Source organism: Ahaetulla prasina, chromosome 5, assembly GCF_028640845.1.
Source record: "Ahaetulla prasina isolate Xishuangbanna chromosome 5, ASM2864084v1, whole genome shotgun sequence".
Classification (NCBI taxonomy): Eukaryota; Metazoa; Chordata; class Lepidosauria; order Squamata; family Colubridae; genus Ahaetulla; species Ahaetulla prasina.
Genome location: NC_080543.1, coordinates 123,668,162 through 123,685,072, shown reverse-complemented (window position 1 = coordinate 123,685,072; position 16,911 = coordinate 123,668,162). Strand labels below are relative to the sequence as shown.

The window sequence follows — 16,911 nt, the reverse complement described above, 5'->3', positions numbered from 1 at the left end:
AAGAGCATGGATTGAAAGTTCTGAACAAATGCAAACTTCTTTTTTTTTTTTTTACTCTTTCCAACCCTATGGTAATAATGGAAGGAAATAATGCTAATAATGTGTGCGTGTCATGATTTACTCCATCTGTCTTGTTGTGGTGGTCCACCAGCAGCCTGTGAAGCTGGCAGCAGAGTCGGATAGTGAGAAGGCTGGGGAGGACAATGGGTCAGTCCTGGACTCTGGGGAAGGCCTGGATGAGGGATCTGCATTGGAGGCAGAGAGCCTCCAGAGGCGGACAGCAGAGAGGCAGAGAAGAGGAGGAGCCTGTTCCTAGTGCACGCATGCGAAGAGCTGCCAGAAGGCAAGAGCAGCTGAAGCAAAAAGGACGACTTGGGAGTAAGGCCAGGAAATGATTGGCCCCTCCCATAAGGCTTAAAAGAGCAGCAAGGGCTCTTGGGTTCTTTGTAGGAAAGCAACGTTGCTACAATTGTTTCTAGTCGGCGTCTCCTGTTTCTGAACTTTGTGGGGTTCTTGCCAAGAAAAGCCTTTGGCAGGGTGCCAAAGAAAATAAAGGTTTGTCATAAGGCCGAAGGACTTTTTCTGAAGGACTTTGTTTTGGACTTAATTTGGACTAAGCTGAGAATAAAGTAATTCTCAGCTGTTCTAATAAAATATGTTTGTTTAGGCCCGATTGTGTCTGGTAATAACTACTTAGGCCTAGGTCACAACACTTGTCTATGGGCAGTGACTTGCCTTTTCTATGCTCTCATCTTTCCTGGTTGTGTGACCCAGAGTAGCATATATGCAGATTGGCATAGGCTTCTGTTGCCTACATACTATACCAACAAAGAAATGCACACAACACAACACACTAGTTTATGATTAGCCTGCTGCTTATGAGGTTGGAAAGAGTGACACAAGCTGAGCTCTGCAAGTAGTCCCTCACTCAGGGGTTCCTGAACCCCTTGGTCTATAGACTGATACCGGGCCACGGCATTCCAGAAAACAGGCCACGCAAACTAGCAAAACCTGATCCACGGGATGCAGGCAGCACATGAAACCATGCCCCCTATGGTTCCACGGTAAAAGCCTCTCTCCATGGGATCAGTCCCTGGTGCCCAAAAGGTTAGGGGTCAGCAACCTTAAACACTCAGAGAGCCATTTGGACCCATTTCCCACAGAAAAGAAAACACCGGGAGCCACAAAATTCTTCCCATGCCTGACTATTTCCTGAGTGGCCAGAAAACTAGCATAAATAGTTGAATTAAAGTTTCTGTTTTCTTCTGAAACTTTTATTTTCTTGGATTTATCCATGGTTGGCCTACCGGGGGTTGAAACACTTAATATATTGTGCGTCGGTGGGTACCGCACATTAGCAGTTGTGATGCATATTTTGAGCGACAGGGAGCCACAACAGAGGGATGAAAAAGCCACATGCAGCTCCAGAGCTGCAGGTTGCTGACCCCTGGAACAGAATAGCAGAGTTGGAAGGGACCTTGGAGGCCTTCTAGTCCAACCCCCTGTCCAGGCAGGAGACCCTACACCACTTCAGACAAATGGTTATCCAACATTTTCTTAAAAACTTCCAGTGTTGGAGCATTCACAATTCTGGAGGCAAGTTGTTATCCTGATTAATTGTTCAAACTGTCAGGGAATTTCTCCTTAGTTCTAGGTTACTTCTCTTCTTGATGAGTTTCCACCCATTGCTCCTTGTCCTGCCCTCTGGTGCTTTGGAGAATAGCTTGGCTCCCTCTTCTTGGGGCAGCCCCTGAGATACTTGAACCCTGCTATCATGTCTACCCTAGTCCTTTTCACTAAACGAGACATACCCAGTTCCTGCAACCGTTCTTCATATGTTGGGGGACTTTGCCCTAGCTTGTCTATCTGATCCATCTCTGATTTGATCTCCTGAAGTTGGGATGTCAAAATACACCAGACAAATTATTTCTCTTGATTGTAATTTCTTCTCTCTCTCTCTCTCTCTCTCTCTCTCTCTCTCTCTCTTTTTGGTATCAAAATGTTATAGCCAAAACCTAAACTCCGACTCCAGCAAGCTACAACCACCACAGAGATGATCCAGCAAAGAAATAATTCTTCCAATTATTAGAATATTTTAAGCAACATGAATGTCGAACAAATCTACCCTAAAGGCAAAAACAGTAAAACTGACACTTATTAAGGGTCTCCCTTGAGAAATGGCATGTAAATTTCAGAATCCTAAAATGCCAGTTTGATTAAACTGAGTTAGCATTTTACAACAGAAAAAGAAATGGGTTTTCTCTGATAGAGAGTAATACTATTCTGAGCACGGCTGAACTTTCCATCAGTAGAAGTATTGAGAAATAAGAAAAAATAAGAAAAGGAAAAATTTATATGCGCTGGTATCAATTACAAACTGTTGACCGAAATTATTAATTTCTTTTCTGGAGAAAAAAAAAATCTAAAGACACTGGATGTTGATTAAATGAAGAATAATTCAAGGTAATCCAGGACTCAAGCACAAGAAAAAGACTATAAATATATATTAAAGCAATATAGTCTTTCAAGGTACCCTGTTTCCCCCAAAATAAGACATCCCCTGATAATAAGCCCAATCAGGCTTTTGAGTGCATGGCAATAAGGCCAAGTGCTTATTTCAGGGTTCAAAAAAATGTAAGACAGGGTTTTATTTTCGGGGAAACACTGTAGTCTACATGTTTTCAAAATAAGGGTGCATTGCTTCTAATTAAGTTGCTGCAACTTCTTCCTAAACAAAATGTTTAACCTTGCTAGTGTGTGTCCTTAAATAAGATCTCTTGGAAATCAATTCAATAGATTCCAGTATAACTGTGCTTAAGACAGAATCTTAAGCCCGACATCCCCAACTGACCACATTTGGAACTGTGTAGGAGTAAGAAGTTCGAAGGACAGATACAAAAGAAGGCCAACGAGGCAGAACAAGAAAGTAAAAAAGCAAAATACAGATAAGCGAGTTTGTATTTGAGCCTTCACACAGCCTCATCATAAACGGTTAACATGCTTTTTCAAACGTTTAAAAAATAATAATAATCCCCTCCTAAAATGAAAGCTGTGCCACAGTGAAGCGCTGTATATTGTACGCCTTATTTTTCCTGCACAAAACTGACTTTTTTTAGAAGGATTAAATCCTGTCTGAACTAGGAATCATTAACAACTCATCAAGCCTCATTTTGGAGGGGGGGGAAAGGTTCGCGAATGAAGAATACTATCAACAGATTCATAACTCATGCAAATAACAGTCTTCGGATTCCGGGCTCAATATAACTGGAATGAATCAAGCTGACAAGCAGAAGAATTAATATTAAAAGATTAACCTTATTTAAGATCTAAAAAAGCACGGGCTGTACTAGCCTGAGTTCCACCAAGTAGGTCTCTCAATAAAACACGAATAACTACACCATATAAAAAATAAAATCAACCTTTTCAAACATGCTTACTTAAAGTAATTACTTCAGGTGCAAGAGACCTGCACCCAGCCTGGCCGTACAACCAATAGTTCTGGCATATGTGGATCTTCGGATTTCCATCCCTTTATATCAAAGCATAAACATGTTCTATTCCTCATAAATGTGATCTGATGGAAGAAAGAAAATCATTTTTCCAATCGTCTTTGGAGAAAGGCTCCCCCCACTTTTTTTGAGGGGGGGGGCGGGGGTTTGGCCACATACCGACTTTAAAAGTCAACGCTTGTCAAGAAATGTCCCCTTAAGCAACTTAAAACCCATCACTGTTTTGTTTTTTTTTAGCTGATGTCAAGCCATCCAACGTTGCTGCACTGTTGCGTTATATTGTAGGAGGTGAAAAACTGGTGTCCACATGCAGATTTGCATAGAAATCTGTTTTTTTTAAAAAAAAAAAACACCGCTGAATGGAATGTGAAACAGACGGGGGAAATATTGATTTTAAATAACTTAATGCGATGCCACTCTGTGCCTCCAACCAGCTACTGAATATGGGATGTTTTAGACTGACAACGATCCTATGTTATCGTCCTCTGATCGTTCCCACTGCATTTCCAGATATTCTTATCCTCAAGCAAGAAGAGGCAAAAAGCATTTTGCATAGGCATTTATTAAACATCTTGTGTGTGTGTATATTTACCGGCAGCTAATTAATACCACTGCCAGGTTAACCTCATAAATCAACAGAATGATTTGAAATAAAAGAGCAAGGATCCTTGATCCAATTTCTCCATGTCCATGTGTGATTGCAAAATATACAGGGCACTCAAATTCCACACAATGAATATGCAGATTTGGGAGAACTATTTAATCATCTTTATACAAGCATAGACTCACAGTATAAAGCTAAACTGAAATTTTTGGACAAATATTTAAGCATGTACATCATCCAAGATAAACTTAAATATAGAGATCATGCAATAGTTCCTTAAAAGTTAACAAAGCAAACTCCACATCTTAAATTATCAGCATTATATCAATTGATTTTCACCAGTTTAATAATCAAACATATTGTATAATTACATACACAAATATCCAAAGAGATAAATACTGTAGAATTTACTCATTCAGTTTGTAAAGATTTTATGCTATTCGACTACTATTGTATTCTAAAGTAAACTTCCTGAATTCAATTGGCTTAAGGCTGCAGTTATGTTGCTACATTGTTTGAAAACATTTAGTTTTGCATTCAGGTTTGTTTCATCTTTATTTTTTTTCCTGGCAAAAGACAACGTGATTCATCCAGAATAAACACAAACCGCTCTTTGTATGAAAAGTGAGAATAATAACTGACTACAAATTACATGCGGGCAAGAAACCTTTTGCTTCTTAGTTGCTCTAAATACATTTGTTTTAGCTGCTTTTCACAAATTATCTGCATGTTTAAAATCGCATGAACGGAGCCAGTGGGCTCTAAGATTTATTAAAGGTCAGTATCACTGTGAATTTTTCAAACTCTTAAGAATAACCGAAGGATCAAAATATGACAGAGTTTATTTCCTAAACCAAAATATGAGGCTGTATTTGTCACATTAAAAGCAGGTAAGTGCACAATGAAACAAAACTGTATGATGAGGCTACACTTTTAAGTGTAAATTAAGATTGTCTTCCTAACTCTGTAACTCAATCATCTTGTTTTAGAGTGGAAAGCTAGATTGCAATGATTTAATTAACTTTGCAACTATATTTAGTTTAATTTGTATTCCACATTCAAATGTGCTAAGTAAAAAGGGGGGGGGAGCAAGTAACTCCTAATATAAATATCAGAATGTTTATTACTATAACTATAATGAATTTTGTATAAATATTATCGTGGCAAGAGAACTCGCAGCTCTGTTTAGAAAGCATATTTTTGTAGGCACTCTTGTCCTTTTTACCTGTCTGCCACCAATAAATCTAAGAACATACTCAGCTGTTGAGTGAAATCTCACTTGCTCCAGAATAAAATATCTGCTTCATAAATCACGTAATGTAAGCCTGTTGTTTGAACAGCGTTTTGATGTTTAAATAAAAAAAAAAACTAGGACTATACTGAGGTATGAGGTACGCCAATAAATATTATCTGTCTAGCATATTTCCAAGTTTTGGTTTCAAAGAACACAAGGACTTAAGTCTGCAATCTCTCAGCATATTGTCCTTCAAAATCCATAAGTCCCCATCTTGACCACACACATACAAAAATAAAATTAAATTATAGGCACCTCTCCTAATAATCTCTATTCTATTCTAAATCTCAATTCTATTCTATTCTCAATTCCATTTGGCCTGTTCTTCAACACTTTCCTGGAAGACAAGCAAAAGGACTAAAGGAATCAACCTTTGTTGGCTTAGGAAAGGATGATTCTTGCCCCAAGGAGATTTCAAGAAAGAGACTGGGGTCATAGCAGCATTCACAAAAGTTGTGTTAAGGAGGTCTGAAACCAACAAATCCAGCTCTTTACTTCACTGGAGCTTTGGCGATCCCCCCAAGAAGCTGATCATCTCATCTCATAAACTAGTTCAATTGAGAGTCCTTGGTTGACACTATACTTTAGGTTAAGTGTTTGTGGAGATTCTCAGACATCCAGGTCATAATTGTCTCAAAGGTGCTTTTTTTTTCCCCTTCAAAAGGCAACTGGGTTGTTTTTTCTTGAGAAAGAAGAAAACTTTCTACATTAGGTTCCTACCCCTCTAAGTTGACTTCCCAAAGAAGCAGCTTTCCAAACCAAGCTATTTCACATTCCCCAGGTGGCCAGCACAAAAATTTTGTGCACAAAATGGCCTACATTTAAAGCTTTTAGCATCAAAATTCTGAAGACTAATCTTTCAGTTCTATTTCTGCTGGATTATTAGACAGCTATGTCATCTCTATTTTGTGTTTGTCCTTCCGTTCATTCTCTGTTAGTGCCTTCGTACTGGCATGCCTCTTCTACGTTAACACTATTTTCATCCCTAAATTTTATTCCCACATATTATTCGGGTGGGGAGGGGGAGTACATTCTGTCTATCTACTGTTACTTGCTTTTCCTGGGTCCACCAGTGGTCTACCCAATTCTTTCTTTCTTTCGACATGTTTGAGTCCCAATCTACTTCGTAGTTTCACATACGTGAAGCCCACCTTTCAAAGCTTCCAGCTGTGCAAAATAAAATCAGTAACGCAAACGAGAATGGGAAATTCTATTCCGTTTCGCAGAAGAGTCTGCTTTTTAAGACAGAGCTCCCCCTTCTTAAATGCAGGTGAAGGCTTTCCTATTAAGACAAGCCTGGTGTCCTTGTTCAAACAGAAGCAAATTAGACAATGATGGCAGATAAGAATAAACATGCTATATGGGTAAGGAGAACAAGGGAGCCTTTGGAGTATAAACCGCACAGTGGAATTTTCCTTGAAAGGGTAACATTTTTTATAAGTATTTAATAGCAACCGAGGCCTAATGAATCAAAACAGGAAAGTAAATTAGGATATCATTCACAGCAAATTATTATCTTTCTTGAAATGACATCAAATGGAGCTGGGGATTAGGATGCACTAAATAGCTTGTACTAGGTCACAGTCACAATACTTCCCTAACCTCCCCCCCAAAAAAATGTTGTTTAGTTCTCAACTTGCTGAAAGGTATAAATAACCAGCGTGCATTTATTACAGTGGAATTGTGCTTTAATTCAGCCACAAATATCTTACTGGTCACAACTATCTTTTTCAGTGAAATAACCCCAATGGAAGCAGGTTTCTGAACTGAATGTTGGAGGGTTGGAGAGAATTTGGGGTGGGGGGTGGGAGGTGTTTGTCACTGAAAATTGCAGGCAGTGATAGAAAAGAGCAAAATGCTTTACAAAAAAAAATATTGCTGTATTTTGGCAAGAGGGGGTTCTTTTGAGGGATAAAGTTTTTTCTACTTCTGAATCTGTTTGTTGAGAAATGCTTTCGATAAACCAATTTGCCTTCCCTAACTGTCTCAGATTCAAGCATCAAAAGGCATCAATAATCTGTTCTGGGCTATAAGGAGGCTCCTGCATTTTGGGGCACACAGTGGGGGAAGTGGGGGCACACTGTGAGATCTGCTTCCAATCAAACCCACACATTTTAATGCCCAGGTTACATTTCTATCAAACTTCAAGGATCTGTCCATTTTTTCAGAGGGTCCCAATCAATCATGAACATCAGTGGAATGTTCTACACATTCTAACAATACCGTGGCAACCTACGCAGGAGAGAAATCATCTGGGTTACAACCTTTACCGTGGTTTTTTTTCCCAGTTATTGTTTTGCCTTATTTAGAATATCCTTGGACTATCAACTGCAGAAAAGGCTGGCTGAGTATCAGCTATCTGTCCCTCTCCTTCCAAACAGGATCTCTTTCAACTGAGCACCGTCTCACCAATCCTTCCCAAAAGGCAAAGGTAAAAAAATTCCCCAAGCTTTTTAAAGGAATCAATAAAGCAAAATGAAGAATGGGTAGTTGCATTCTGCACCCTCAAATCTGGGTGGGAGAGGGGGAGCAAAACGTCAGCAACAGTTTGGTAAAAAGCTAATCCAAAGTTTCTCACACGGTTTGTCCGGAAAAAGGAAAGAAAGAAAGAAAGAAAGAAAGAAAGAAAGAAAGGAAGGAAGGAAGGAAGGAAGGAAGGAAGGAAGGAAGGAAGGAAGGAAGGAAGGACTGATGCCCCAGCCCAGCCCTCATGTAAATCCCACGAACCGGTGGCTTCTTTTGTTTTGAACTAATTAACCCCACTCCCATCTCAATTCCCCACCACCCACAGATTTCAGTTCCAATTCTAAAACATTTTGTTGCCGCCTGAAAAAAGAAGATCTTCCTGTGGTTGCAAATCAACCAAGGAGAGAAGCAACCTAGTACTAAGGGGTGGAAGGGGGGGGGGAGAATTTCCGAACGGTAAGAACAATGAACCAATGGAACAGAAGTTGCCTTCAGAAGTTGTGGGTGCTCCATCACTGGAGGCTTTCAAAGACAGACCAGAGAACCTTGTCAGGGACTACAATTCCCCCAAGTGTGGTTTTCCGGAGGACCCCTCTGTCGGGATGCAGCCCACCAAAGCACACACACACACACATATACACACACACACACACTAGCTTCTCTGTCTTCTTTGCATAGTTACTGAACACACTTCCGGCTGGTGAATTACATATACAAAGGACATCAGAATAATCAGGGAAACTCTACCGAAAAGTTTGGCAGTGGGAAAACAAGCTAGATTCCCCTCCCAAAAGCAGCAAAAGAGCAGAAAAGCACAGGGATGGAAGCGGCCCCCCCTGCCCCCGCCACCCAGACTATGAAGCCCCAGCCACCCACATTGCACCCCCTTTCAGCCTTCCCTAAGCGATGGATGGATACTCTGGATGAAGGTGACCAAAGCCACAACTCTTGGGAAGGGAATGCCCTGTCAAATTGGTGCCAGTGCAGTGTCCTTTTTTCTTCTTCTTCTTCTTAATTTACCTATTCTGGAACCAGAGAAACAGGTGTCCAGATATGTACGTTCCAAAAAGTTATCACCTGAACCCCAGAGGTTTTAGCCATCAAGTAATGAGGGGAAAAGAGTCATCTCATATATTTATTTTTTTAAAAAAATAATAATAATTGCATAAAAACAAACCTGCCTCTGCCTTTGCAAACGAGCCTTCTTACCCTTTGTTTGCCTTAAATAATTCAGTTAATTAAAGATGGACATGCAAATCTGAAAGGCCTACTGTGCTCTTATCCCAAGTTCTGTTTCTTTTTTTTTCTTTTTCCCCCTTATAATTTTACTTAGTCAAGATGGAAAAGATCTATCAAAGTGCAGATGAAACTCAAATTGCTGCTCAATTTCAAATGCATTAAATGAAAATAAACCAGGAAGAGGCATCTCTGCCTGGCTGTATGTCACAGCTGAATATATTGCTGCTTTTAAATTCAGTTATATTAAGCATCAACTTACAACAACTCAGTTTAAAACAAAACCGGAATCAACTTGGTCATTTATCCTCTTAACAGCAAAACAAAGTATAAAATATGTGTAACTTTTGGGAGCAAAATAAAACTATTTACTAAATCTGCACTACTATTTATCTTCTCATCGTTCCTATCACCCTCCACTTATGACTGTAACTTTGTTGCTTGTATCCTTACGATTTATACTGATATTGATTGTTTCCTGATGGCCTATTTGTAGCCTATGACTATCATTAAGTGTTGTATCATTAAGTGTTAAATTTGTACCCTATGACTATCATTAAGTGTTGTAAGTGTTGTACCTTGATGAAGGTATTTTTTTTCTTTTATGTACACTGAGAGCGTATGCGCCAAGACAAATTCCTTGTGTGTCCAATCACACTTGGCCAATAAAAATTCTATTCTATTCTATTCTATTCTATTCTATTCTATTCTATTCTATTCTATTCTATTCTATTCTATTCTATTCTCAATGCGATATAAATGCGACAACTGTTATATGTTATATAGCTCTTTAACTAATTCATAAGGGGGGGAACTTATGTCCAGTAATTATCTGTCTTTATTAAAGCGGTGAACTCTCAAAGGCTGCCTTGCTCACATATGTGAAAAGCCAGACCTATGGAAAATCTCCCATTCATATTTTACAGCTTGTCTCTATATGTGCAAAAGGAGGGTTTTAGGAATTATAATTCTCAACCCTTACACAGATTACAATTCTCACACAACTCCGACCCAATTAGCATGCAGTTTAGGCAGAGACTGGGTAAAAGATGACAGATCTGGGCTGGCAGTCCTTTTGACCCCGTCTTTCCTTAAATCAATCCCAGCCAGTGTCCCCCTCTTGACCCCTCAGCTGTTCCCAAACTACCCCCTGCTCCATGCCCTACCCTACTCCTTGGCCAGGATCCTTGGTGAGAAAACCCTAGTGAGGATTTAGGGAGACTTTGCAAGATCTTGGAGGCTTTGGCAGGCATCGCTCCCGGCCGACACGCACAATGAACTATCAGAGCCAAGACATGAATACATACATATCCCACTCCCGAGTTATGCCCCGGTTCCCCAAAACTGTTCATAAGAATAATAATAATAATAAAAATAGGTGTAGATCGTGTCCTTCGACACCCGCAGGGCGAAGCTGCAAGCGGGAACGCTTCGTCCCGTCTGAAAAGGCGCCGGTTCTGTCAAAGTTACTCTTGAACTGCCTGCCTCGCGTTGCAGACCCTTTCGGGGTACCGGGACGCGGAGAGACCCCACTCAGCTGCGGAGGAGCATCCTCCGGGAGGGAATCGCAAATCGCGGGACGGGCAGGGGGTCTCGCGACCCTGCCCGAGGGAGGAGAAACCCGTCCACCTGCCTTTCTCCTTGGTTTAGGGAGAGCGCTCTCTCGCTCTCTTCCCTTACTAAACGCGAAAAGGGAAAGCAAACGCGGGGGCGGTTTGGAAAGACTTTAAAGGGACCCGCGGCGCCAAGGATAAAGACTTTAAAAGACTTCAAAAACTCGAAACTGGACGCGGAACTTTTCAACAGACCCCAGCCCACCTCCGACTCTTTTCTTTTTTCTTTCTTTCTTTCTTTCTTTCTTTCTTTCTTTCTTTTTCTTTCTTTCTTTCTTTCTCTTCCTTCCTTTCTCTTTCTTTTTTCTTTTTCTTTTTCTTTCTTTCTTTCTTTTTCTTTCTTTCTTTCTTTCTCTTTCCTTCCTTCCTTCCCCCCCCCCGTCTCTCTCCCTTCCTCTCCCTCTCCTTCTTTCTTCCTTGTAGCAAAGGGTTTCGGATGCCGCCTCTCCTTCCGAGTAGCCCAAAGCCCCGCTGTGCCCAGCGACTCTACCCAACTTTGCAGCTCGCGGGGGAGCAGGCGCCGCGCCGCGGCACTCCTCGCGGGATTCCCGTGCACCCAGAGACACACACTCACACGCACGTTCAGACTCCCCCCCCATCGCATCCCCACCCCCCACTCCTCACGGAAGGTGCTCCCTCTCGCCCGCGGCTCTCACCTGGCGTTGGTGCAGTCGTTGTAGAGCGTCTCGAAGTCCCTCCTGGAGATGAGTTTGCATCGGTTGACGCCGGGCTGGATGGCCCCCAAGCCGCGCAGGATGCGCACCTGCTCCACGTTGCAGACCACCGGCGTGATCTCCAGGCGCTTGAGCTTGGTGTAGACCGTGTGCAAGCCGCCCACCAGGTGCTTGAGGAAGAGGTCGAAGGCCTGCGGCAGGCAGATCAGCTCGCAGCCCTCCACCGAGAACGAGGCCACCTGGGCGCCGCGCAGCTCCACCATCTTACACTCGTTGTTCTGCGGCGTGTTCTCCACCGGCGAAGGCGTCGAGTACACCGGTTTGCCCGAAGGCGTCGGGGGGGCGCCGCCTGCCGCGCCCGGACACGGAACGGGAACCGGAGCCGGACCAGGACCCGAACTGTTCTCCGCACCTCCTGAAGCCGATGCAGCCGCCGCAGCAGCAGCAGCAACGCCCGCGGCCGCCGCAGCAGCTGCAACAGCCGCCCCGGGCTCCGGGCGGAAGAGGCCGGGGACTGTGGTGGGGGCGGCGGCGGGGGCGGCTGGAGCAGTCGGGGCGGGCGGCGGGGAGGGGCGGCTGCCGGGGGCGCGGGGGGCGCGGGGGGCGGCGGCGGGGGGGGCGCCGGCTGCGCGGCGGGGATGAGCGGCGCCGGCATCGCCATGGTCACATCAGAGGAGCCGGGTTAAGGCGAGGGGCGCTCCGGGCGCTGCCCTGCCGCGGTCCGCGCCAACTTGAGCCCAGCACCAACTGCTGCTGCTACTGCTGCTGCCGCCTGGCGGGACCCGCTCCGCGCTCTGCGGCTCCGGCGGGTGCTGCTGCTGCTGACGGCGCGGTCCACCCTCTCGCCGCGCCCCGCGCGCTCTGCCCGCCCGCCCGCTCGCTCTGCCCGCCCGCCCGGCTCTCCCTCCGGCCGCGGCGCGCGTTGCTGTTGTTGTCACTCGGTGCAGAGCGGGGGGCGGAGCTCCGCAACTTGCGAAGCCCCTTCAAGCCGAGCCGGAATCCCCCCCCACGCACACACACACACACACACACACACCCTCCGCCCGGCTCGGGGCGCTTGCGGAGGCCAATGCGGGGGGTGGGGTGGGTCGGGGGTGTCGCTGGCGGGGCCAGCCAGCCCTAGTCGCGCAATGGGCCAGGCGAGGAGCTGGGGGTGGGGGGAGAGACGGGGACGACTCTGGCGCCCCTCCTTCCGGGCAGCGGGGCGGAGCCAGTCAGGGGGTTGAGGGGCAATTGCTCCTCCTTCTTTTTCCCTCCCTCTCTGAAAGACAAGGGAGGGGTAGAGGGGAGGGTCTCGGGAAGTTCCTGGCGGGACCCCGAGCTTCTTTCCAGGGTCCCCCTTGGGAGGAAAAAAAGGCTCCGTTGGGCGGTTGCAACCGAGGGACCTCCTCCTCCTTCCCCACCCCCCCGTCCCGTCCCTCCTCTTGCTCCCCCCTTTAAGAACAGATTCCGGCATCGAGCTGCCACCCAGCGCCGCGTTCCCCTCGGCCAGTCCGCGCTTGTGACTTTGGAACCGGCTAAACCTACTTTAAGCCAGCGATAGCCCCGATTTCCCACTCCAGACCCCCGCAACACACCCCCATCCTCTGCTTGGCAGCCGGCGATCCTTCTTTCCCCCCCACCCCCATCCTGGAGTCCCGAGTCGCGCCCGCTGGGCTAGGGCTGCTTTTAGGGAGGCCTTTCACTTTTCCCCAGGGGAGGCGCGTCACTTTCGCTTGCCGGCGGCGGCGGCGGCGGCAGCAGCAGCAGCGGCGGCGGCGCTCGCTCTCCTCTCCCCCAACGCTCGTGCGAGCTAAACCTGGAGTCTCCAGGCTCTGCCCCCCACCCCATGGCAAAACTTTGCCGCACGTGGGGGCGAAGTGTGTGTGGGAGAGAGAGAGAAAGAGAGAGAGAGAGAGAGAGAACAGCGATGCCACTCAAAGCAGAGGAGCGCCATCCTTGTTTTTTGCGCTCCGGGAAGAGTTTGTGTTTTGTTTTGTTTTTTCCAGGAATGGGATTCTCCTCGTGCGATTTCTTTGGGAAGTTTCTTTCCTCCCCCCCCACCCTTCCCCGGTTTCAGCTTCGCGAGTTGAGTCCTTTTGCTCCGAATCCATTCCCCCCGCCCCCCGCCCCCAGATTTAGGTTACATTTTTGGAAGGGATGCTTGGGTAAACTCTCTCCACTCTTTGGGTAAACCGTTGCGCGCGGGCGACTGGGGGGGGGCGGGGGGCGAGTGTGCAAGCGTGAACGAGAGCGGCCTCGTTTCCTTTCTCCCTGACCGCAAACCCGTCCGCCTTTTTCTCTCTTGGATGGACGAGCAAGGCTCGCGTTAAGAAAAGATCCTAAAGCCGGGTTGGAAACAGGTCTGCATCTCGTTAGAGAAAAGGGGTAGTTCAGTGAATGAACTGGACTTTTTGGCAAGTCTCGGAGTAGGAGCTCAAACGCTTTCTGGAAAGTTGGTGAGCGGGAAAAAAAGACTCGGCTTTCTCCCCTTTTGTGAGATGTAACAACCGCGATAGGAAAGCCAAAGAAAGGACCAGTTTTTTGTGCTTTGATCAGTGGACGGCCCTTTCGCGCTCAGAATCTCTCTCCTTTTACGCCCGCCCACGGTCCAGCGACCGATCCTCCCTGCCTGGAAACCAGCAGGACTTCTCTGCTATACCACCCCCCCACACACCCCGCGCTCCCCGCCCCACCGATGAGCTGCACATGCGCCGGAATGCTCCGGCCAACTCGCCATCCGAGTTGCAGTTAGAACGACGTGCAGGAAAAAGGCACCGTAGGAAGTAAAGAGGGTTGTTTATTATTATTATTATTAATTATTATTATTATTATTATTATTATTATTATTATCATCATCATCATCATCATCATCATCATCATCATCATCATCATCATCATTATTATTATTATTATTATTATTCCCTATCCCTCTCTCGGAAATCATCAGTGTGGTGCACCCTTGGAGACAAATTGGTTCGGGAGGAGGAAGGATATTAAGAAACAACTCGACTGCTTTTCATCCAAATCCGGAGTTTTATTTATTTATTTTATTTTATTTTATTTAAAAAAAAAACCCGCCCAAAAAAAAGCAGATCGCTAAACGATGACACAGAAGAGGGAGAGGGAATTGAGTGCCAGCCTGAGAAAGGCGAAGCTGCTGCCTCTTAAAGCGTTTTGGTGCCCTTGTAAGTTGGGTAGGGGAGGCAAGAGGTCCATCAATAATGATACCCAGAATCCCCCCCCCCATTTTAATTATTTTGTGGGAGGAGACTTCCTTCAATCTTGATTGCCTTGTGGCTTCTTATCCTTCTGCACCGACTCAACAATTTCAGGTTATCTGGAAAACAGCTGAGCCATATCAGGCCTGATGGATGGGAGACCACTCGGAGTGAAGGGAAGAAGTATCTAGAGAAAGGAAGCTCGGTCAAACCTCTTCCAGGAACAATCACAACCTGCGTCCACTAGGAGTCAGGAAAACATGAAGGAGACTTTTAAGGGTTAGAACTCCGAAGTAAGTTCAGTCCGTGTTCAGTGAGTTTTTCCTGCACGAACGTTGCCTGCACAGGGGGAAAAAAATTTGCAGTGACTATTTTGCAAGATTCAGGTGTTCATTTTAAACATTTGAAACTCCCTTTTTTTTCATCCTTAAAAACCAGAGGAGTTACTTTAATTTCCATTCCCATCTTCAACGGTGAGGAACCGCCTCTGTTTTAAGCAAGCTAATAAAAAATAATCCCTCCTTTAAAAAACAGAAGAAGAAAAAAAAAGGGGGGGGGGAGAGAAATATAACATTTTTTCGGCGTTTCAGTTGCATGAACACCAGCCCAATCGCTGGTCCTTAATAAGGCCCGTTTTTTTCCCCAACCGCATCGAATCACATTTTAAAGCCGACTCCCGCGGACCTCAAAGACCTGGAGTGGGCCCGGGAAAACCGGCCGAGGGAGGAGATAAAATTGGGAGCCTGCTCCATATTTGCGCGTTTCTGTTTTACAGAATAAGAGGGGAAGATCCCGCCCAACTGTTTTTTGCTCACCCTCTTGCCCGGCAGATTTCCAAAATATATATTATACTACACGTCTGCGGGGATCTCACCGCTTGGTTTGGAAGTCTTATCTCAAGAAAGTGCGCACGGGGCCCCGCGGCATGTGAGCAAAGCCTCATCAAACGGCAATTTTGGTTTTGTTTGGGTTTAATCTTGGTTCAAGCTAGTGGAGAGCTAGTTTAGGGGTCCGCCCGCGCGCCCCGGTTCTTTCTTAGGGAGAAACGCGCCACAATCCTGAAGCTGGCAAGAAACAAAATCTCAGCTTGTTTTTCCTGCTTGCCCCGATCCCGACCGGACGAGCAAACCGGCGAAGCGACGAGTGTACCCTCCCCCCTCCCGCGCGGGATCCTAAAGCGCCGATTTTAGGATCCCGCGCGAAACCCCAAACGAGAAGGAGACGAAAGGAAAATCGCGAACCCGGTTTCGATTAGTTCCCTTTCATGAAGACGCCCCCAGCGGCCTCTCTCCTCCCCAGCGTGCCCCCCCCCCTACGCCCCGCTTCTCGATTCCTGGGTAGCCGGAATGATTTGTGACTTCGCCCGGTTTGTCACGCAGGAGTGACGCCGCTCAAATCCGGCCGCCTGTTTAAAATTCAAAGACCTGCAAATCGCTCTGTTTGTCCTTTGATGGGGCCTCTGCTGATTAAAACGCGACCAAGAAGGCTTAATTGCCGCACTAATTAAGAAGTCTTTAATTTCTTTTTCCTGGAATATTTGTTTGAAGCGAGGGTTTTTCTCTGCTGCTCGGCACAGCTTGTTCGGGGGGACAAGCGTCTCTCCCCCCACCCCACAGCCGCCCGACCCCCGCCGCCTTTCCTCTCCCCTTCCGTCTCTGCTTCTCCTCCCTCTGACCCCGGCGGCGAATGAAAGAAAACAGTCCAGTCAGACGAGCCTAGAATTGGGGGGTGATTTATGGCTGGCCGGTCCAGAGGGCGAGCGCACGGATGTGAAAAGCCCGGCCCGAGGAACGTGGGAAAGGCGCAAACATCAGGCCCTGCTTGCGCAGTTATCCTTTTCGGCAGATCAGGCAAATCCTTCTATTAGGACACCGGGAGGAGAAATAGGGCCAATGTCTAGGGAGAGCTGGGGGGGGGTGTCTTCTGTTCATGCTTAGGCGTTCTCTTTCTCTCCTCCCACTCTTTTTAAAAAAAACACCTCTCCATCGTCTCTTGGGTTTCCTCCTATCTCTGGCGCAGAGACTCACAAGAGGACTCGGGCAGCTTTGCAACGCTCCCGTTGCAGACCCCCCCCCCACCTCGAAGCTGCGCTGAAGCAACGGGGTCGCAGGCCGGGCAATGCCCAAGTTGCGCCAAGTTCTGTTTGCAGAAGCTGCCCTCGTTCCCAGGGAAAAAGTCGAAGTGACCGTTTATTTTATCACCTTCCTGGCTCAGGGCCCGGCTTCCCAAAGGGACCCTCTGTCTCTATAAGACTTGCCCCGTCCGGTTTGATGTGACAGAGTCGGGGTGCTCCAGACCTCCGTCGATAGGGGGTC

At 46.3% G+C, this 16,911-nt stretch overlaps 1 protein-coding gene across 1 annotated transcript in view; it reads right to left on the bottom strand.

Annotated features, from left to right (window-relative positions):
• Positions 1-12,716, bottom strand: part of DACH1 (dachshund family transcription factor 1) — a 454,001-nt gene extending 441,285 nt beyond the window's left edge. Inside the window, 2 exon segments of the mRNA XM_058185826.1 lie at positions 11,379-11,907; positions 11,910-12,716. Coding sequence (XP_058041809.1) covers positions 11,379-11,907; positions 11,910-12,057 — 677 coding nt within the window. The 5' untranslated portion in view covers positions 12,058-12,716.
• Between the last annotated feature and the right edge of the window lie 4,195 nt (positions 12,717-16,911).